The sequence below is a fragment of the Leucopleurus acutus genome, assembly GCF_964270905.1.
Source record: "Leucopleurus acutus genome assembly, chromosome: 14".
Taxonomy (NCBI): domain Eukaryota; kingdom Metazoa; phylum Chordata; class Mammalia; order Artiodactyla; family Delphinidae; genus Leucopleurus; species Leucopleurus acutus.
In genome coordinates, this window is record NC_139156.1 from 9,618,078 (window position 1) to 9,641,830 (window position 23,753).

The following is a 23,753-nucleotide window of genomic DNA, read 5'->3' on the forward strand; positions in this document are numbered from 1 at the left end:
GCTAAGACACCAGGTCTCACTGCCCCACTGCTCTCCCCTCCAAGCCCAAAGAGGGGAAGACAAGGCCATAGATGTCAGGGGCACTGCAGTCGCCTGGGCATGGTGAAAACACAGAGGGCATAACTGCTCCAACAAGAGAGGCCTGGCTGGAGATGGGCACTGATGGAGGATGCATCTCCAAATCATGAGACCAACAGGGACCTCAGACTCTGGCCCAGACCTGGCGAATAACAACCTCCATTTCAGTGAAATGAAATTTTCATTTGTACATTTTTGAAACTTGCTTCGCAAACTTCCAAGGACCTGCCAGAGGGAAGAAGACAGGACTTATTTGGATCCCTGGATCCAGGCCACAGCCCCGTTGAAAAGAGCAGCCATGGAGAGACACTGGAGCTGGCCAACACCCTGAAGCCACAGCTGAGGGTGTACTTAGGGCGATGGGACCACAGCTGTCCCTGGTCCTGTCCAGTCCGCTGGGCCAGGACAGGGAGCCTCAAGGTCTGGGGCCCCTGATCAGTCCTGAAACCACTCCTGCCCTGCCAAGCAGCTGGAGACATCTTTAAAAATGCAAATCTGCTCAGATCTCTGCCTGCCTCAGGGCTTCTGGACTTCCTTAAAATAAAGCCCTAGGAGCCAATGGCCCAATGGCCGAAAAGCTGGAACAATCTGAGCGACCAAATAAAGTAGTATTGTATTATAACTCAAAGTATAAAATCGATACCCGCGAGTCCATACGGATATAAATAAATGACTGAATAAGTTAATAAATGGAGGAGAAGAGAGAAATCTCCCATGCAGAAGAATTCCAAAAAATTTATGTAGATACTCCCCCTAAAAGAGGGGACACAACTCCCTAGTCCTGAGATGTGCCCATAGTGACTTCCTTCCAAAGAGGACAGTATGGAAAAGGGGACAAAAGAGAAACCTGACAGTGGAGAAATCTGACAAACACGACCCCAGCCAAGCGATCAAGGTCAACGGGAACAGTCATAAAACACATTGACGGTAAGTAGCCTTGATAGGATGTGATGAAAACGGCACTTTACCTCTGTGATCTTCCTCCCCAAACCCGTAACTCTACTCCAATCATGAGGAAAACATCAGACGAACCCCAGCTAAGGGACATTCGACAAAGTACCTGACAGTCCTCCTCAGAACTGTCAAGGTCATCAAGAACAAGAGAGTCTGAGGAACAGTCACAGCCAAGAAGCGCTAAGGAGACGTAAAGACTAAATGCCATGTCGCATCTTGGATGGGGTCCTGGGACAGAAAAAGGACCTTAGGGAAAAGGTAAGGAAATCGGAATAAACTGTGGACTTTAGTTAATAACAATGTGTCAATATTGGTTCATGAATTGCATCAAATGAACCACGCTACTGTTGAGAGGTTAATAATAGGGCAACTGTGTGCTTGGGTAAATGGGTACTCTTGATACTACTGTCTCGATTTTTTTTGGTAAGTCTAAAACTATTCTTAAAAGAAATCTATTAATCGAAAAAAATTCTACCGAGAAAAAAAAATAAAGCCCCCAATCCTTAACATGAGCCACGGTGTGCCAACCACCGGCCCCTGACCACTGTGCTACCCCTTCCCTTCTCTGCCTGCCCAGCCTCAACGGGACCTCTTCAGTTTTGCTCCCTTCTCTTTCCTCAAGGTTTCTGCAGATGCTGTTCCCTCCCCTGCCCGTGTGTAGTTAAGTCCACTGAGCCTTCAGTTCTCAGCTTAGAAGTTGCCTCCCCCGGGAAGCCCTCGGGGACAAGGGACCAACAGAGAGGCAGGTAGACCTCAAGAGATAATGGGCAAGGAAGAGCGTCTGCTCCATGGAGTATCATCCAGATAAGAGAGATTCAGGTCCAGCTCCATCCCCAGCTCCTCATCACTGCGTGTTCTAGAACCACATCTGCACACACGAGCCTCCTCTCCCCTGATTCCTCTGTTACTTCTGGACACTGGCTTGGCAGGTGATCATCAATGCGTTGGCCACCCCTTGTACTCTCACTCTCTCCTTCAGCTTAGCTTTGGGCACCTCTGTGCCTCCCCAGTAGCAGGACTCTCTGAGGCCACGGGCTTCCCCTTCTCAACACACCCAGGCGTGTTTAGCCCTCCACAAGAAAAGACTATCCGAAAATGCCCTTTAGAGGACTGAATAGCTAAGCAGAATAGTTTCTAATCAGAACCAGCCGTTTGCATAGAAACAGGGGTTCTGAATACTTGCTGTGATGATTAATTTTAAGTGCTGTCTTGGCCATTGTACTCAGATATCTGGTCAGTGTAGATGTTGCTGTGAAGGTATTTTTTTAGATGAGAGTAACATTTAAATCAGTAGACTTTAAGTAAAGCAGATTACCCCCCATAATGTGGGTGAGCCTCGCCCAATCAGTTGAAGGCTTTAAGAGACAAAGACTGAGGTCCCCCAAGGAAGAGGGAGTTCTGCCAGCAGACGGCCTTTGGACTCCAGCTACAACATCAATTCGTCCCCAGGCCTCCAGCCTGTTGGCCTGCCTTGCAGTTTTTGGATTTGCCAGTCTCCACATTTTCATGAGCCAACTCCTTAAAATAAATTTCTCTCTGAACAGGCAGACCTCCGAGGTAATACAAGTATGGTTGCAGACCACCACAATAAAGCGAATATCACAATAAAGTGAGTCACACGAAGTTTTTGGTTTCCCAATGCGTATAAAAGTTACTTTTACACTATACTGTAGACTATTGTGTGCAATAGTATTATGTCTAAAGAAACCATTGTACATACCTTAATTAAAAAATACTTTATTGCTAACAAATGCTAACCGTCATCTGAGCCTTCAGTGAGTCATAATCTTTTTGCAATAGTAACATCAAAGATCACCGATCACAGATCACCGTGACAAATATACTAATGAGAAAGTCTGAAATATTGCGAGAATTCTCAAAATGTGACACAGAGACACGAAGGGAGCAAATGTCGGGAAAATGGAGCCCACAGACTTGCTCAATTCAGGGTTGCCACAAGCCTTCAATTTGTAAAAAACTCAACATCTGCAAAGTGCAATAAAACAAATTATGCCTGTATATGTGTATATATATCCCACTGGTTCTGTTTCTCTGGAGAACGCCAAGTAATACACCAATACTCACACAGGACGTCCCCTTTGTTACATGGAGAGCTTGCTAGCATGGATAAACTTCAGATCAACTACAGCCCAAACAATCACACATGGCATCACGGGTCCAAACTGTCAACGCCTTCTTGGCGCCATCCTAAATGCAGCTCCCCAGGGCCTAAGGGACAGAGACCACCAGGCCCCTCCTCTCTGGGGCCAGCGGCTTGGAAGGAGAGCTTTGTACAATACCTGCTTAAGTCCTTGGCTAGACCTTGGCAGGAGGGAATGGAAGCTTCGACTCCATCACCAGCTGGAGTGGAAGGCAAAGATGCGTGTCCATCACCAGCTGGGGCGGAAGGCAGAGATGTGTGTTCTGAGGCCGGGGGAGCGAGATCCGCACGGGCAGCAGCTGGGTGGGTGCTGGGGACACAAAGGGAGAATTATTCCCAGCGGAACTCGGCTCCTTTATGGCACATTCATCAGGCCCGCTCACCCCTCCCAACCCAGTCACACACATGGCGTTGGGTATTTAAAGACCCAGCACACTGCTGCCCCAGGCTCCCCCCCGGGTTCCCCAGGCCTCTGCTTAGACACAGTCGGGGTGCACTTTCCAGTGCAGCAGCCCCCAGGCCAGGCTGTGAATTCCACCCCCCCCTTAGGCTACAGCAGAACCCAGGCTGCAGGCAGCTCGGGTGTCAGAGCACTCTGAGTTGTCTTGTTTGAGTTTTGTTTGGGGGAAGGGAATTTCATATGATCGTTTCTCATCACTTTTTTAATAAGCAGTGAAACTCTGGGAGTTGAAAACTAAAATACAATTTTGCAAACTCCCCAGAATTTGGCCTAAAACTCTGAGGCTGAGAAAAGTCAAGGTGAAGAGGCTGATGTGTAACCAAGGAACCTGCACCAGGAACTTGCCGGGATCCCTCTTCCCTGGGGAAGGATTCCCAGAGCACAGCCCTGTCCCTGGTTTAATGGGTGAGTGCCCCCTGCTGGACATCCAGGGAAAGGCTGGGAGTGCAGGGAGGCCCCCAGCAGGAGGGAAGGTAGCAGGGGCTTCCCTGGTGGCTCCGTGGTTTGGAGTCCGCCTGCCGATGCAGGGGACGCGGGTTCGTACCCCGGTCCGGGAGGATCCTGCGTGCTGCGGAGCTGCTGGGCCCGTGAGCCATGGCCGCTGAGCCTGCGCGTCTGGAGCCTGTGCTCGGCAACGGGAGAGACCACAACAGTGAGGGGCTAGCGTACCGCAAAAAAAAAAAAAAGAGGAGGGAAGGCAGGAAGGACGGCCACCTGCAGACACACCCTTGGAGCCAAAAGGCACCAGGCTTGGAGCTCAAAAGAGGTTCTGATCTTCCCCTTTGGCAAAAGCAAGACTAGCGATGCCGTCCACAGACTTCCAGGGCGGGTTAGCCCTCCCAGCCTCTCCGGCTGTCCGCACTGCTGTCCACACTGTGTGACTCAGTACCGAGAGCCTGAAACCCAGCCAGAGGTCGAATCTGGGGTTACGAGTTTCACAGCCTCATGCTGGGGACTCATTGCTTCCCTGTGGGCGTGAGCTCCTGCTGGCAGCTCCCGCACTGCAGGAAGGCAGGACGTTAGGGTTTCCAGGTTTCCGTGTCAAGGGTGTCCTGCTAATCTCCACCTCCTCCACGTCCCCTGCGAGGCTGGCTTCCCGGCCTGGAGGACGGCTGCCACGGGCACCGCACACCCAGTACAGCGAAAGAACTCTCAGTCTAGCCCCAAATCCCTGTCGCAGCTCTCAGCAGGTCTTGCAGGGCCGGGCTTCTGCCCCGCGCCTCGCCCCACGGTCCTCACCCTCACCTGCTCTGCTCTGACCAGCCGGGCCCCCCTCCCCGGGTTCCCACAGCACTGGCTGCCCCTGCTGTCTCCTGGCCTTGGAAGCCCCCCTCCTCCCCGGGCCAGCAATTCCTCCGCTGCCCACGTCCTGGCTTGGCCTTCACTATTCCGCAGCTACGAAAACAGCAGTAGCTCGCCCCTGCTGGTGCAAATGTCCGGGTTGGCTCTGTCCTAGGTGCCTGAGCCTGTGAGCCCGGGCCTGTGTTAAATGCTTCACATACGTGACCTCGGGAAGCGCCACAACAGCCTTTGAGTCAGATGTCACCACCCTCACTTTAGAGATCAAAGCCGAGGCTCGGAGAGGCGAGGTCACAGAGCAAGTAGGCGGGGGAGCCAGGATGGGAACCCAGGCTCTGAATCCTTAACACTACGTGACTCAGCACTGAGAGCCTGAAACCCAGCCAGAGGTCGAAGCTGGGGTCCAGCTCCATGCCCACTTTCTAACGGACCCCCTAGCACATACCCGAAGCCCCCAGCTCCTCCTCGGTGACTCCCATCACCTGGGACTTGAAGACCACGAGGGAGACCGAACTCCCAGAGGACAGGGGCTTTATCTCTCAGATTCACCCCAGCAGCCCAACATCCAGCCGGGCCACCCACAGTGGGCACTCGGACAGGCAGAGGGAGAGCCGGGGACGGGGCGGGGGGAGTCCCGAATGGCTACGACCAAACCGGGTTCAGGGAGCAGAGACAGAGCTGGAACCACATGACCTTCTCCCCTGGGCCTCATGGAAACTAGGAGCAAAACAGAGCAGAGAGTAATGATCCTGGCTAAGCCCAGAGCAAGGCAATCCACACGTGAACAAAAATTACAATGAGCTCGTGGGCAGAACCGGCAAAAGTGCGAAGTGGGTTTACAGACGGCACGATGCCTTGGCTGTTCAAACTGCTGTTTGTCACAACATGGACAGTGGCTGAAATAACATTTTTCGTAAAGAGATGACTCAAACGAACAATGAAAACTATGGGGGGCTGTTAAGCTCCTTAAGAAAGCCATTTTCACACTCTGGAAAGCTACATTTATTCTTATCCATAAGCAGTGAACAGGCCACTTACAAACTCAAGCCTTTAGTCTGAAATTTGCTTTCGAAAGAAATGACACTGGCCGAGTCCCTTCCTCTGCACACCCACTGAAGATTTTATTTAATTTAATGCAAACAGAATAGGTGACACAGTTCGTGGTTCTGTACTTTACAACGCCATCAAAGTGCAAGGAAAGGTTTCTGTCTTTGAAAACCCTGGCAGAGGGGAGGAGCTGTGGCCTCAGAACAAGGCCAACCCCACGGGGAAGCACAGTGACAGTCACACTGTGATGAGGATGCCTCGAGGCTGACCGCATCCCTCCACCCCTGAGAACACCCTGTGGTCCCCTCAGCTCTTCAGCCTGGAGACCGGATGCCTGCCCCCTCCACCCTTCACTTGGTTGGCACCCAGACCACCAGGGCCGCACCCTTCCGGCGCTGGCCTGTTCCCATCAGCTAAAGGCACCAAACAAATGACTCAACAGCTCTTTTAAGAATGATGGCGCCCCTCCCTCCTGGTCTGCAGGCTGCCCTTGGTCCAACCCCAGAGGAGGGGAGGTCAGGCCCCAACAGGGAAAGCTTCAGTGACTCACGACCGAAGCTCTGACACACGGGCACCTACAGATGCTTCCCGGCCCCACAGAACTCCCGCTGTCCCCTCCTAACCCTCCTCCTCCCCCAAATTTCTCCCCAGCTTGGCTAGTGGCCCCACCAGCTGTCCAGGCCCTGGACCAGAAGTTGAGACTGTCCTTGACTCTCCTTGTTCTCTCGCCCCATCATCGCCCCTCCATGCTGAGTCACATCCCTTGTCCTTCCAGAATCTGTCCCCTTTGTCCTGCTGGTCCAGGCCTGCAGCCTCTCTGAGCAGGGCTCCTGCACATCCACCCCCCAACACACACACAGACACCAGGATGTCCCAACTCGAGTTCTGATCAGGTCCTTTCTTTTTTTTTTTTTTTTTTTTTGCGGTACGTGGGCCTCTCACTGTTGTGGCCTCTCCCGTCGTGGAGCACAGGCTCCGGACGCACAGGCTCAGCGGCCATGGCTCACGGGCCCAGCTGCTCCGTAGCATGTGGGATCCTCCCGGACCGGAGCACAAACCCGTGTCCCCTGCATCGGCAGGCGGACTCTCAACCACTGTGCCACCAGGGAAGTCCTGATCAGGTCCTTTCACTGCCTGAAGCCCTCCCCCACTTTCCACGCCTTACACCTGATGGAATACAGGTGAAACTCCCAGACCTCGCAAGCTGGGGCTCCCGCAACCCAGCTCTGTCCCCTCCCAGGTTTGTCCTCCTGTTGCCCTGACCCCACCAAGCCAGTCTCCAGGGGCTCCTGGCAGTTTTTTGCCTCTGTGTCTTTGCTCAAGCAGACCCTGACCCTGAATCCCCGCCTACCTCTCTCAGGCCCCCTCCTAGCCCACCCCATAATCATCCTGCAGTGTCACCCGAACAAGGAAGCTCCCCCCGTCCCCGGCAGGGGTAACAATGCCCACCCTGCACTGCCAGGCTGAACTGGGCCTGGCTTCTGCATATGCTGTTGTTTTCTGCTAACATGTCCTCTTCTCCTACTAGAGACTCAGCCACCGTGGTCTCTCCAGCCCCCAGCACGGGGCCTGGCCCGGAACAAGTGTGCAACACATGGCAGCTCCTTCCCTCCCGCCCCCTGGCCTCCCAAACATGCAGGCCACCGACAATGGGACAACTGTCCTATCTTCTTGGAATCTCAGAGTCCAACCGTCTTGAGGTGGGACCAGCAACATAAGCTGCAGGAATGCAAATGAAAGCAAAGTGGAAACGCAAGGTCCAGTGTGCCTAAAATATAAGAATTTCAGGAGGGTGACGACAGCAGCGTGCTGAACCGAGCACGGGGCCCTTCTGAGCACGGGGCCCTGGGCGACTGCCCAGGTCACATGCCCATGAAGTCAGCCCTCGTTCCAGACCCCGAGGGGAAGCTTCCATAGAGCCCCTCCAAGGCCCCCTGAGCTGCCAGAGGGCCTTGTTGCTGGAGCAGATAACCAGGTCGGCCTCCCTTGCCAGCTCCTGTCCACTCAAGTCTCCCGTGAGCAGCAGTGACTTGTCTTAGAGACGTTATTCTCAGGGAGTCGGGCCCTTTCCAATGCCCAGTACCACTCCCAGCCCTCAGTGGGAACCCGTGGGCAGCTGTCAAGCCCAGCACAGAGCGGGGCAGAGGTCTGAGATGGGGTCCACATCTGCATTCTCAGTTGTCTTCTTTTTTTTCTTTTTGGCCATGCCACGTGGCATGTGGGATCTTAGTTTCCCGACCAGAGTTCGAACCCGTGCCCCCGGCACTGGAAGCGCGGAGTCCTGACCCCTGGACCGCCAAGGAATTCCCCTCAGTTGGCTTCTGCAAGGCACTTACATTCACTTGCCCTTGATCTCCTCCCCTATAAAATGGGCCAGGAATAGGGCTGCAAAGACCCTTCTAGTTGTAAAAGTCCACTAATCCCTTTTCCCATGTAAGGAGTTAATCAATGTCTCTTATGGAATAACAAAGAAGCTGAATTCAAATTCATGTAAAGTATTTGTATTTTTGGAAGATGAAGGAAATGTTGATTTAATTTAAGCCTTTTATTTTTTAAGGGAAGAGCTGACAAAAAAAAAAGGGCAAATAAACTCACCATACTTTCAGCAGACAGAAATGGCATGTCGATCAAGGCATTCTTTCCTGCGAGGCCCAGCTGGACAAGACCTCTGAATCCTTCTCAACACAGATCCCTAAGGAACCACTACTAACGGGTCAGAGTTTGCCATCCCTGATTCAGTACCTCACCAAGGTCGTCACTAACAACAACTGGTCCCATTAACCGTTTGGATGCAGTCGCCACCCACACGAGACCTGAGAAACACAGAGCATGCTGCTTCAGGGCTGGCACTGAGCCCGACAGTCCTCCAAGCCCAGCTGTAGTGAGATGCCGTCACCAGCTGTTGTCTCTTGACACCCTGTTCAGGGCTTTTGAGTCCTTCTTGGCGGATCCCCCACTGAACTGATAGCAGGTTTCATTTCAGAGATCGGAGAGAGTTGCCAAATTAAGCCCCTGTCTAAGGACAAACACCAGAGTGACCCTGGCTGTCACGGGAGTGTGATAACGGCCCCCAAGATACAAGCCGAGCATATCACGTCCTGTCGGGCCAGATGGGCGAGAGCATCTTATCTCCTATTTCACATCACCATCTGGAAGGTATTAACACAATAGCCCTTCCTCGCAGGCCCCCTTGATTTTTTTTCTTCCTGAATCCCCAAGTGAGCACGATCACGTAATAGGGCAAGAGCTAAGGCCAAAGACTCAGCTCAGGCTGAAAGTGAGACGCAAGCCAGAGAAAGAAAAGCGCTTTGAAATTGCTGGTTTGGAGAGCTACGTTCGGTCGACAGGAGCACCGACAATCAGTCCCACCGAGGCCTGGGGTTTGATAAGAGGAGTCTCCGAGATGGGAGATCCTGCATCACCCTCCTCCGAGATGCAGCCGCTGAGAAGCAACAAAGCCCGAATCAGAAAGCGCCCAGAGAGGCTGGCAAACTGGCTGGCAACTCAAGACAGGCACATCAAGTGATCTCTAGTCGCGACGGAGATATTCCAGCCTGTGAAGAGCAGCCCCCATGAGAGTATAAATGCCATCGACCTTCAGATGTCTGGCCGTAGGCTGGCTCTGCACAGTTAACCCTGAACAGGCTTGTCGGTTCCTTCCCAGCACACTCATACCCTTTTCACAGAGCGAGTCTGTGCTCAGAGGACAGAGATGACTTTTAAGCTTGGCAGAAGCAAAACTTAATCAGAAAGGAAAATATTAACTAAAGGAAAAGTCATAAATACCATCCCAAAACTACACGAGGCTTTGATCTGGGTTGGGTCATCCAGCACATTGATTCCCACCACTGTCTCTCCCAGTTCCTTGCATCCTCTTCCCAGGTGCAAGATTCCTTGCGTGCCTTGACGGTCCTTGGTAACAGAGAATGCAGAGCTGAGGATACCGAGGACAAAAGGAAACTGATCTCAGATATCCAAGATTTAACTATTTATTCAGAAAGTCAAACCTACCTACTATAAGGTACAACCTACATAAAGGTATAACCTACATAAAGCAACTCCAGAACCATGAAAAACCAAGCCACGAACAAAATCCTGTGCTAGTTTGAACCCTACGAAGCTGTCAATATTTTGTCAATCGCCAATGTGGCGACTCCTGTGCTTCAACCTAACAGTAGCCAGCTGGACGCTGGAAACGCAAAGGTTCTGAACAGATATATAGGTGCATCCCAACTGGCTCAGCCTGCCAGGTACTGGTTATGTAACTCTATCTCATGAGCACGTACCTTCATTCAACATGTGCCTTTCAAATGGTACAAAGGAATTCGGTTATTCAGAGACGACTTTCAGGTGATCCCTTTTCTAAGTTAAAACAACAGCGCCCCCACTTTATCCCTCGGTTTTTAACAAGGCGCTTGCTTAAATAAAGGTTCAGCTAACCTTTCTGAAGCAGTTGAACCCACCCACGCACACCCATAGCAGAAAGACAAAAAAAACTTATTGTGCAAACAGATGAAACCAATAGAAACCACAGGATTTGGAGCAAGAGGAAAAACAGAAGCTGTAAGTCAGTATGAATTCCCTGTGCTTTCAACTCTGGAAAATTCTGAATTTGGAAACTCTAGTGAGATGGTCGCGCTGAGCAGGGGCCATCCCCTACTCCTGGCGCTTTGGTCAGAAAGTTCAGCCGCCAGCTGCTGGGTCAGGCGTTTCCTACCCTGAGGAGCCATTAACAGCCAGACAGGTGAGGAGAAGAGCATCTGGACACGTTGCTTTACCCAGTGGTTCTCCGATTGTGGACTCCAGACCAGCAGTAGCAGCGGCATCTGGGAACTTGTTAAAAAGGCAAAACCCTGGGTGCCTCCTCAGACCTCCTGAATCAGACACTCTGGGCATGGGGCAGCAATCTGGGCTGGAAGTGGGTTATTTTGAGGCATGCTAACGTTTGCACCCCATGGACATGAGTCAGGTGAGTAGTTTTCCAGCTGTGTCCACGGGAGACCTCAAGGTCTAAAGAGACCCCTCACCCTGGATTCCTGACTACGGGAAAAGCACCGAAGGTTCCCAGATGTAACCAGGGTGCCCCATTTTACTCTGTTTAACAAATGGTAGTAGAGCTGGAAGGTTCCAATTGAAAAACAATTCTGCTGCTTTATAAAAAAAAATAGAAAATATTGAACAGATGGGAGTACAAGTGGCCACGGGCAATCTAGTCATTTGTAGAATGTTCTGGAGGGTCTGGGCTCGGCTTTCTGTGCCATCTGGGGATGTCAAAAGCCAAAGGGAAGCTCAACCATTTACAGGGGGTTCAGGGGCTGTTTCCCGAAGAGGGAGCAAGTTTGATGTCGTCCAGTGGCTTTAACTGGACAGAAGGGGAGCGTCAAAATCCCTTTCATTTTATTTGAGAATTGCTGCAGGGACGGGGGTAGCTTCTCTCTTTGTTCTTGTTCAGAAAGAAGAGTTGAAAGGGAAGGATCAGTACCAAGGAATTAGTAGCGGCAGAAAGGAGGGAGAGAGGCCTGCTCTGCTTTCTCTCTGGTGGCTTAAAGAAAATGCTCCAGCCCCACGTTTCTTGTTTTAATAATTTTTTAACATATTTTTATTTTAATTTAAATTAATTTTTAAATGTAAGGTACCAACCCTGCTTCTGCGGGGCAGCAAACCTCTAGAGGATGTTGCAGGCTGCCCTCTGCCCAGGTTTGTTCCTTCCCCGTCTCTCCTCACCTCTCCCCCTGCCTCTCCTGTCCCTGCTCTGAACAGGAAGTGGAGGGGGGGATCCTTGGGTGATGCTATGATCTGAATGTTTGTGTCCCCCCAAATTCCTATGTGGAAGTCCCAGTGCCCAAGGCGATGGTATTAGGAGGTGGGGCCTTTAGCAGGTGATTAGATCATGCGGCTGGAGCCCTCATGATGGGACTACTGACTTTATAAAAGAGACCCTGCAGAGCTCCCCAGACCTTTCCATTACGTAAGAGCACAAGAAGAGGTGTGCAACCAGGAAGAGGGCCTTCACTCAACCATGCTGGCACCCTGATCATGGATTTCCAGCCTCCAGAGCTGTGAGCAATAATTTCTGCTGTGTATAAGCCACCCAGCCTGTGGTATTTTGTTATAGCAGCAGGAACAGACTAAGACAGATGGGGTGGGGAGGCAGGGTCATTTCTGAGGTCTAAAAAGCCACCAGCACACACCCAGAATGCCCTTCTTAGTCACTCCCACAGAGCAGCAAGGTTAAGTACAGTTGATTCTCTTTATTCACAGTAACTATGTTCTATAAAGTCAGCCTGGACACTGAATTAGCAGACACTAAACCACTGCTCCTAGAGGAAATCTAGGGTTAGGTTCCTGCAAGCCACTGGTCCCAATAATTTTGTCAACCGATCAAAACATAATCTTGCTTTATGTGAGTTTCTATTTAAAAACATCTTATTTAATATATAATTGATTCCTTAACACCGAATTTACAGTAGACAGCACTATAACTCACACCCAAACGAAGCTTATCTAACAAGTATTTTCTACATCAGGTACATCACAGCCTTCTTGCACTTTGAAACACTGGACAGCACTGTGCTTGGGGGCTATTTTAAACAGCAAAATCATCAACAAAATCACAAAAAGCACGGCACTAACTATACTGTGAAAGGACACTTTTCATAATACGAGAGCTGTGCCAAGAAGCCAGAGGTCGCCTTGCTCCACTTCTGCTGGGAGCACGCTCGTCAGGTGACTGAAATTTTTTGCTGCTCTGCATGTGTTCACAAATGACCATGAAAGAGCCATGAGTATCAATCTTGGGGTTACAAATAAATCTCAGCGAGGAAGCAAACTCACAAACACGGAATCTGCAAATAACTCGGATCGAGCGTATTTTGTAGACAGAGTTGGTAACCAAAGCCAGACCAATCTCTGCTCCTACCAGAACTACCTCCTTCCCACCAATTTCCAGTAAAAATAGGACAATACAACTCCGGACAAAGGTCCAATCACACTGGCAAGGCACCAAAATTGCTCAGTCGGCACTGAGATCTACTGAGTCTTTCCACTGGAAAAATAAAGCCAGAGAGCTGGCCAAGCTCTCAGCACTGATGAACTCAGTACTCAGCCACCGGTCCCTTCCTGCATCCTGTGATCACTCTTGGTCATGGTCACAGGTGACACAACTTCTTTACTCATGTCTTTCTCGGACTTGAGAGGCCAGTGATGTAGGCGGGACCCCGTGGCGTGGGGGGAAGGGGGAACCCGGCTCTCTGCAGCCAGTGGAGAAGCTCAGAACCAGGTTCGGTAGCCAAGCTGGACCTGCTTCAAACCCCAGCTCTGCCACTCACTAGCCACGTGTCTCTGAGCCTCTGTCTGCTCACCTGTAACACAGCAGTCATAACAGAACCCCCTACCTGCTGCGGCTGTTGTGAGGATTTACGGAGATACACCCCGCATGGTGCCTGGAGCACAGGAAGTGCCCTAGTGGGAGCTTAAAGAGCAGGCATCACGGGACTACTGTGGGGCCTGGGACAGGTCATTCAAAATACACAGTCTCGGGTTGAGGCGCTAACTTCAGAAGCGTCAGTAACACCCCCCGGTGGACATTAGTTCTCCTGAGTCACCCAGCCACGTCCTCCTGTATCCTCTGCTCCCACGGCCCCTTGGCGTCCCTCGAGCACTGGATGAGGATGATCTCAGCCCCACTCCTTTCCCTAAGGGAGGCTGAGCCTCTCTGGCTGCAGCTGGAGGTCCCTTGGCCTTGCTACAACGGTGGGGGTCAGGGAAGGGCCATGGGGGAGGGGAGGAGGCCGAGCACAAGGACGGAAAGGGATGCCCGACTTCACCCTGGAAGCTTCTGCACGCTCCTTGTGTGCTGAGGGCCTTGTTGCCCAGCTAGGATGCCTCTTTTAAGAAGTTAAACTCATACGTAAGAACTATGGTTGACTCCCACCTGTAACAGAAACACTCGGAATTCGACGTCAACGTGCAGCTGCCTTAGAGCATCTGTTTCTGGCCTGGAGCTTCCTGCTGTGTCAGCCCTGCCCTCACACTTCTCCTCCACCAGGCAAACCTCCTCCCAGTTTATGAAGAGGCCTCTCGACGCTGTCCCAGCAGGACAGCGGGGACGGGGCAGGAATGGATCGCCTGTCCCCCAAGAGGGCCGACTTCAGGGGTGGTTAGCGCACACTGGCCCCCAAGCAGGCAAACAAGGAGACTCACCCCCGTCTTCCCTCTAACCCCGTTCAAGTGTACTGCCCTTCCCCAAGGACCAGCCCGGGTCAGGCTGGGTCCTGTGATTCCAGAGGTCGCAGCAGATTCAGTTCCTCCCTGCGAGGGCATTCGAGACAGGTAATTCGTAGGGATCTGTGAAGGGCAGTGACACAGGGGGAGAGGGGCGGCTGCAGGAGTTCAGAGGGAGGCTCCTGTCTCAGCCTGGGGAGAAGGGACCCAGTGTCTGTCCCGTTCACTATGGTTCCCCAGTGCCATGCACCATCCGGCAAAAAGCAGCTGTTTCACTAATACAAATACAATTAAAATGTGTGTGTGTGTGTGTTATATAAATAGAGAGAGAGACACATAGACGTGTGTAGAGAAAGAGACTGTGTGTGTGTATGTTATATAAATATAGAGAGACTCATACAGACGTGTAGAGAAAGAGACTGTGTGTGTGTTATATAAATATAGAGAGACAAATATAGACGTGTGTAGAGAAAGAGACTGTGCGTGTGTGTGTGTGTATGTTATATAAATAGAGACGCATATAGACATGTGTAGAGAGAGAGCTTGCGTGTGTGTGTTATATAAATATAGAGAGACTCATATAGACACGTGTAGAGAAAGAGACTGTGTGTGTGTGTATGTTATATAGAGACATTATAGATGTGTGTAGAGAGAGAGATTGTGTGTGTGTGTGTATGTACATGTTATATAAATATAGAGAGACACATATAGACGTGTGTAGAGAAAGAGACTGTGTGTGTGTGTATGTTATATAAATATAGAGAGACTCATATAGATGTGTAGAGAAAGAGACTGTGTGTGTGTATGTTATATAAATATAGACATATATAGATGTGTATAGAGAGAGAGATTGTGTGTGTGTGTATGTACATATGTTATATATAGAGAGAGACACATACAGACGTGTGTAGAGAAAGAGACTGTGTGTGTGTGTGTGTATGTTATATAAATATACACATATACAGACGTGGGTAGAGAGACTGTGTATGTGTGTGTGTGTATGTACACGTTAAATAAATACAGAGACATATAGACGTGTGTAGAGAGAGAGATTGCGTGTGTGTGTATATATATGTTATATAAATATAGAGACATATATAGACATGTGTAGCGAGATTGTGTGTGTGTATATATATACGTTATATAAATATACAGAGAGACACATATAGATGTATGTAGAGAGAGAAATTGTGTGTGTATATATGTTATATAAATATAGAGAGACATATAGACGTGTAGAGAGAGAGAGCTTGTGTGTGTGTGTGTATGTTATATAAATATGGAGACAGACATATGTAGACGTGTGCAGAGAGCTTGTGTGTGTGTGTACATATGTTATATAAATATAGAGAGACACATATAAACGTGTGTAGAGAAAGAGACTGTGTATATGTGTGTGTGTATATGTTATATAGAGAGACACATATAGACGTGTGTAGAGAGAGAGCTTGTGTGTGTGTGTGTATGTTATATAAATATAGAGACATATATAGACGTGTGCAGAGAGAGAGCTTGCGTGTGTGTGCGTGTGTGTGTGTGCGCGTGCGCACAGGCGTGTGAGCCGAGTCCCGAGGCTGGCTGTGAGCAAGCCTGGTTTAAATAAACCACGGGTCAAATCCGCACCCTCTGAGTCCGGGGCGAAGCCCGATGTACACGCCGCACATGGAGAGCAGCGATGGGTGTGCGGGGTTCGGGGCACGCAGGGCAGGGGGAGGGCGCACGGGCAGAACATGAGGCAGGATAAAGCCCCTCCCCCACCATCCAGGCCGGTCTGCGGAGCAAGGCGCGGCACCTGGTCCCCTTCCCCGTGTGCTGATGCCTCTTCCCTTCCCCAAGGACAGAGAAAACAAGTGGCTGACCCAGCGCGTGTCCCGGGAAGCCAGAGGCGGCTAAGTCATTCCCTGGAAACGTATAAAGAGCACAATATCGCTCCTGGAGGACTGCTATTTTAAATAGAGCAGAGGGGCGGGGGGTGTCTTTCTGGTGCCCCCTCAGGTAATTCCTGCGGCCCTAAGAAGAGGCCCAGCCCCGTGCAGGAGAGTGAGTACACCTGTGTGTGTGTTGGGTCTGGGGGGGAACTGCGGGACAGAAGATGGGACGGAGGACAGGAAGCAGCCTCAGGGGCCGGGCCCGGGGGGTCCCGCCATCCGCCGTGGGCACCACCGCCACCATACCTCTGGGCTGTCAAATCCGGGGACACCCAGCCGCTGACATCACCGTGGGGGGAGAAGGCAGCTAAGAGAGGGTTTTCCAGGTCTTCAAGGGCAGCTGGTTCGATGACATCATCCACTACAGGTGAACTGAGGGAAGGAAAAAATCCAAGGCTCAGAAATGTTCCTGAATGTCTTAAATATGTTTCAACAGCACATTTTATCTGGGCCCTAAGCAGGGCCTCAGTTTCCCTTTTCATAGAGGAAGGGGCCGGTGTTGCTCCAGGTGTAGCCCACGGAGGGGGCTGGTCCAGGAGGGGCTGTTTACTGCTCCACGATGAGACAGCACAGACACCTGGGGTTAGGGTTTACAAACCTTTAGAGCAACACGATAGAGTCATTTTGTCTGTTGACGCTAATAATGTAAGTCACGGCTTGTGTTTTGTAGGTCTTGATGGGTGGTTCTCAAGCAGGGGTGATTTTTGCCCCCGGGGGACATTTGGCAATATCTAAAGACATTTTTGGTTGTCACAGCTGGAGGGGGCGGGTGCTACTGGCATCTAGTAGGTAGAGGCCAGGGATGGTGCTAAACATCCTACAGTGCACAGGACAGACTCACAACAAAGAATTATCTGGCCCCAAATGTCAGTAGTGCCAAGGTCGAGAAACCCTGGCCTTGAGTTTTGTTTCATTCTCTGGTAATTCACTTAACTATATTTTCAGAAGTTTTGATCTACAGTGAGATAGAAATTAAAAACTACACTGGTCCTTCATCCACTGGGAAAGTCAGCATTTGACAACCTCCAAGAGCAGGCTGGATTTGAAAGTTTGGAGGGACACAGGTCACCAGACACTGTCTCTGGTCACACACATCTGCTTACTCTGCTGGGAAACCCCTTTCATGATCAGTTATGTCTCAGTTTATCGGGGAGAGTCAAGAGTTCTTCCTTCTGATGAACTCAGCTCTGGGGCAGTCAGTAATGAGACAGTTATCTTCATTCCTTGAGCAGATATTGATTGAACAACAACTCTATGTGGTGAGCAGGAAAGAGGTGGTCCCTGCCCTCATGGAGCTTACAGTCTCAGGAAACAGTCAAACATTTTTTAAAAAATGCTTATTTATCCAGTAATAACTGTTGTAACTGCTAAGAAGGAAAGGTACAGATGGCTAAGAAAGCATAAACTAGGAGGTCCCAGAGGGAGTGGGGGTCAGGAAAAATGTCTTCGTATAATTGTAAGCTGAGGCCAGTCACCAGCTCAGTGATAGCGAATATGTGCTGACACTTGCTGTGTGCCAGGATCTCAGCACTTACAGATATCACCATATGGTGATCCTCACAACAGCCCTGTGAGGTCGGTGCTATCATTATTCCCATTTTACAGATGAGTAAACTAAGGCACAAAGAAGTTGGGGAATTTGTCCAAGGTTGCACAGCCGGTAAGAGGATACAAACCCAAGCCAGACCCCAGAAGCCATGTTCTTAACCACCCCACTAGGCTATGTCCCAAAGGTTGAAGAGTAAGGCAAGGAAGAGTGCCCCCAGCACAGGGAACCACACATCTGAAAGCCCCAGATCAGGAAGGAGACTGGCATTCTGGAGGAATGCAGAAAGGCCACTGTAGCTGGAACGCAGATCAAAACAACCAGGAAGGGGACAGGTGGACAGGAACCAGATCACAAGGCCAGGTCGAGGGACTGGGACTTGATCCTAAGCTGAAGAATCAGCCCAAAGCCTCTATCAAATACTCAGCCACAAAGTACTGCCCTGGGCATCGAGACGAAAGACAGGCAGGGAGGCCCAGGGCGAACTTCCCAAAACTGTGTTCTAAACATGACCGGACTAGCACACAGTTGTGCCCACACCTTTCTATTTATTCCCATGGGTCTTGTGATCCTTCCTTTTTCCTCCATGGTTCCCACCCACTAACCCAAATCCCCCAGAACGTGACCCTGGAGCCCTGTAACGACCACACCCAAGGAGCCAGAGAGAAATGGGCACAGCGTGAAGTGAAGCAAGGCGCGAGCCTGGAGGAGGGGGCCGGCAGGGACTCCGGGTGTCTCTGCTGGATCACGATTTGGAGAATCCTAAACCACAGGCAATATCGACTTTCTAAAGTCATAAAACCTGAGCGGAAAAATGTGGCCCAGGAGTTCTGGCAACACAGATCGAAAGCCGTAAAAGACTTTGTTTTCTTTGACACAGCCATTCTACTTCCAAGAATTTATTCTAAGGAGATGATTAAGGGTGTGAGCAAAGATGCTGACCATAGCTGTGACCACAATAGCAAAAAAAAAATGGAAACAACCAAAATGTCCAACACTAGGGGACAGTTAATCAAGTTAAAGTATGTCCACAGAATGGACTCATTTGCAACCATTTTAAAAAAAGAAGGTAAAAAACATAAATAATTAAAAAGTAAAAAAAAGAAAGTAGCTCTCCATGTATCCAGAGGTAAAGGATCCGTTATTAACTGAAACTAGGTTAAAAAACTATCGGCAACATGATCCAGACTTTATGTGCATGTGTGTATCGATATATACGCATGTGTGTGTATATGTGTACACATGCATGTATGTGTAAACACCCACATAGGAAGCGAGCAACAGAGTGAATGAACGCCAAGGTATCAATGGTAATTCTTCCAGTAGTAAAGTTATGAGTGTTTTTTTCTTCTTCGTTGAATTTATCTCTATTTTCTAGTTCTATTCTGAACACATACTGCTTTTATAAGCAAAAGAAATAAGAAAGCATTTTTAAGGAAAATTCTGAGCGCCAAGGAGCAACTTCAATTCATAGTTCAGGGAAAGTTTCAAGAGACGGGACACGCAGAGCAACGCCGTCTTTCCCCCACTTTTACACTCACACGTTCCCCCAGGGAGGACCCAGGCTTGTCAGCCCCATCTCAGGACAGAAACCCAGCCATGTCTCACTCAACAGGCACCCGTGGGGAAAATAAGGTCCTGGTGGAGAATTTTTTAGATAACCAGTATCTGCTCGCATATTCTACAGGATGGCATTTTAATTTTAACTCTTTGGGATGGAATTAATTTTCAAAGCATATTAGACACTTCCTTGATTTTTTTTGAACAGAGAATCCTGAACATAACTAAACACTTTGTCAATGACACATGATCAGCATCTTGAGTGACTATGATATAAGTGAGGAGGTATGCTACGGCACTAAAACAACAATTGTACACGAAGTCAAGAGGGCTGGATTCTAGACCAGCCCCACCTTGGGATCTCAGCCAGGTGACTCCTCTGAGCTCAACTTTTCCGTCTTTAAAAGGGAAGGCCCTGGACGGCACAATCTCAAGGACTCTGCAAACTCAGTCTGGTCTCTCCCTCGCAGGCTGTGAGCCAGTACGTCTGCTTCCAACTCACCTGACTCTTTTTTACTTTATGCCTTCCAGTTCTCTGCTTCTAATGTACTACAGACTACGGGTGTTAGAATAGCGTGTAAATCAAGAGTTAATAGGCTGGATAAGCCTCCCATATTATGTCATATGGGAGGTTTATAAACCTCCCATATGACATAATTTTAATAATTTTTACATATACATATATGTGTGTATACACATATATTAAATGGAACTATGTGAAATCGTTAAAAGAAAAAAACTGTCAAATTCACACTGTACCATCAGCCTCAAGATCTTTCTGTCTTACTTCGCAGGGGTCTGGTCGTGCTCCAGATGGCTAAGGATAGGGGACAGCCGACTTCTGGGGACACAGGGGAATTCTTCTCAGACCAGCTGTAAGAGGCTATAAATGGCTTCCAAATTCTGTGGTGCTGGGACTAGGGTGACTGAAATATTTTTCAGAGAGGAAAAAAAAAAATCTGTCAGAGATTTTAACCACCAGCTGCTTCCACCAGCTGCTGGGGCCAACCCACTATAAATTTAGTCAGGCCAGCAAAGGGTTGATTTTCCACTGGAATGTCAGGGAGGGAAGCTTGTATCAACAAGTGCTTCTCCAAAGGGCCATGAGTCACCTTCCTTCAGAGGCCGAGGCAGAGAGGGCTCTGCTTCAAAGAGGAAGATATTCACATTCTAGTCTAAAAAGCCAACACCTTCAGTTCTACACATAAGACCCGTGCACAGCAAGAGCTCTGTGGCCAGCACCAAGATAAATTAAATCAGGATCAAATTAATAATAACAATAACAGTAATAGTAATGGGGTGGGAGGAAACTTTGGGAGGTGATGGATATGTTTATGGCCTTGACGGTGGTGCTGGTTTCACAGACGTATACTTATCCCCAAACTCATCGAATTGTATACATTAAATATGTACAGCTTTTTATATGTCAATCACACCTCAATAAAGTAGTTTTAAAAAGATGGGGATCCCACGCTTCAGGGTGGACAGGCTGCTGGAGAGCAAGGCAAGTTGAAAGTCTAACTCAAGGAAAACTGTGAAGGGCGGTAATAGCAAAACAAGCTGCCGCAGAAAAATGGGCTCCTTTCAGGCCGGGGTGATCTGGGAAGGGCCTGTGAGGGGATGAAGCAAATCAAGTGCTTCAACAGACAGACATGTGCAAAGGGCTTTCTCGGTGAAAAATGCTTCTCCCTCCCTCTCTCCCTGATGGTTTGGGTGGAAAGCCACTAGGCTTCGCTTCCCTTCCCTTGGACAGGGCAAGGAAGGAAGGGGTACCGGAGAAGGGACAGGGGCCACACTGGCACAGAGGAGGAGACTGGTGTCTTAAGGAAACTGTTACCCACCGGGAGATTAGCAGAAAAATAAACTCATCAGGGATAAAGGGAGCAGGTTCTCACAGTCAGGGAAGACTTGCATAGAATATACAGAGGTGACGAGGCTTGAAAGAGCTCTCAGGGCTGGGCTGCAATCAGACAAACACTAGCTGTAGATAGAGAGGGGTGTGTGTGTGTACACATTACACACACCTATTTCCCAGCCATGTCTGCTGAACGGGGTCACGTCAAAAGGACATCAGAACTACTTAAAGAGGCTGCCACTGGTCACATCTGGGACTATTTGGACATCAAAAAAAAGAAAATACAGATAGTAATAGATTAAAATCCATTGAGTAAAGTAATAATCCACAAGTCCATATAGATATAAAAACACCAACAAATACATAAATGCGGGGGAGGGAAAGTTCCTCTTTACAGTACAATGTCAACTGGTAAATAAATGCAGAAGAAGCGATGAAAACTGAAAATCCGCCATTTAAAAACCATCAGAGTGGTGGTGAATTCCGGCAGGAGCCGTCGAAGGACACTAAGGGAGGTGGATGGAGGTTTAAAGAAGTGAAGGGCAGTGGTGTGGTCTTGGAGTACCTTCCCATCAGATACTGACAGATTACAAAGGGGGAAATGGTGACTTAAAGGTGGAGAAACCCGGTGGGCACCGACGTGGCCAGGTGCTGACCGGGATTACGTCCCTGGCGGTGGGTGGTCCTCACCCTATGTCACTTCTATGGGATCCCTGCCCCAAACGACAGCCAGAGTCTGGTCATGAGGTGACACGGGTTGAGGGATCTTCCCAGAATGAAAGAGCTGTACTCTGAAAGGTCATGAAAGACAGCAAGAGACGGAGGAGTTCTTCCAGACTGAAGGAGAGTCTGCGGGCATACTTAGGGTGTGACACGTGCCTTTGGGCTGGACCCTGGATCTGTAGGAAAAGGGACGGTGTGGATGAATTCGAATGGGTTCTGAAGACTGGCTGATGCCGTGACATATCCTATTGATTTCCCAACTGGATGGCTGTATCGCGTTGTGCTGGAGAGGGACCTTGCTTGGGGGAAATGATCACTGGAGTGTTTGTCTGGATGGGGACACCTTCGTGTTTGCTCTCAAATGATTCAGAAAAAGAGCGATGATAATGGATATATATCTGTATCTCCATCCATATGTACACATATAAAGAGGGGATGACAGCACTTGAGGTAAAATGGCGATAATTCAGGAACTTGGGCAAAGGGAGTAGGGAAGTCTTTGTACGACTCTCGCAACTTTTCTGTAAGTTGGAAATCATTTCAGGAAGAAAACAACAAAACCATTCCTGAGTGAAGGCATGCAGGCAGCCTCTCCCCAGCACCCGCAGAGTTCGGTCTGGGTTCTGGAGGACAGAGTGTGGTCGAGACGGGAGCAGCATTGAATAGGGGCCTGTGGGCCATTCACCGGGGCAGCCGGTGGCCTGTGGGCCATTCACTCGGTCCCAAGCCAGCTAGCAGAAGGCCTCGAACGTCAGGCCAAGAACTGGCTGTTTTCCAAGGCATGGGGAGCATCAGAGATTTAAGAGCAGGGGAGCAGCAGAATATCTGGGAGACAGCCCTTATGCGGAGTAGAGAATGACGACAGGGGAGAGGAAATGCAGACGAGGGAGCCGGAGCCGGAGCCGTGGAGCAGGGCCAGGTGATGCGGGACGGAATCCCAGCAGCTGGAGCCAGGGCCAGTCGTGCATCGAGCTTCACGATGTCCCCCCAACACATCGTGAAGACGGAGGAAAGCGAAACGGGGAACAATCAAAGATGATTTGGATTTTAAGCATCTGATTGGTTGGAAAGTCGCGTTAATGACTGCATGTTTCACGTATAGTACCTTAGACCCTCTGTACTATTATTTACTTTATACTTAACTTTCAATGAAGTCAGTTGTTCCAATTAAATAAAGGTAATCATTCCAGGGAATAACCCCGGTGAGTCTGCGGTTTTGATGTGCTGCTTGCACTTTTTTCTAACAGAATGAGTAACAGATAACTCACCACGACCAGGCAGCCCCCAGGCTCAGGCCAGGCCGCCGGGAGCTGGGCACCACACTTGGGAAAGTGCTGGTGAAGCTCTCACCAACACAGCTGAAAGACAGCCCAGCGCTGCTCACACTGGCTCAGTCCTCTTTTTTTTTTTTTTAAGAAAAGCAAAACCTGTCATAAATGACCAAAACGGCATACTCTGAGATCTCCATCTTGGGAGCTGTTGGCCGGTTAGGAGCTGGGCACGACCCAGCTGGCAAACGTTAGAAGCCAGGGCCAAGGCACGGGAGCACGTGGGGCACATATGCGCATCCCTTCCAGGTGCCCCCTCAGCGTTCTGAGACAGAACCTGCATCCCCACCGCACTCTCCCCAGAGAGGCAGGATGGAGCCGGTGACAGGAGGCCAGGGTCTCAACACCACTCCTGCAATAAAGAGCTGTGTAACCTTGTGGAAGATTTCCTCAGAGCCCAGCTTCCCCATCTGTCAGAGAGGGCAAGGGCCACCCTGTCTGGAAAGGGCCTGGGGAGGGTTCGCTGAGACCAGTCATGTCGACTGGCAAAGGGCCCGGCACACGGAAGTGCTTCACAAGTGATGGCGTCAGTGACACAAAACACAACAGGGTGTGGTGTTTTCCCCAACGGAACACACTGAACGTGCTTCT

The 23,753-nt window shown here is 49.9% G+C and overlaps 1 protein-coding gene across 1 annotated transcript in view; it reads right to left on the bottom strand.

Moving 5' to 3' along the window:
• Positions 1-23,753, bottom strand: part of TACC2 (transforming acidic coiled-coil containing protein 2) — a gene marked incomplete at its 5' end in the record, with an annotated part of 182,220 nt that overhangs the window by 86,432 nt on the left and 72,035 nt on the right. The window contains 2 exons of the mRNA XM_082854641.1: positions 3,333-3,503; positions 16,397-16,522. Of these exons, the coding sequence (XP_082710767.1) occupies positions 3,333-3,503; positions 16,397-16,522 (297 nt within the window). The remainder of the gene's footprint in view (positions 1-3,332; positions 3,504-16,396; positions 16,523-23,753) is intronic.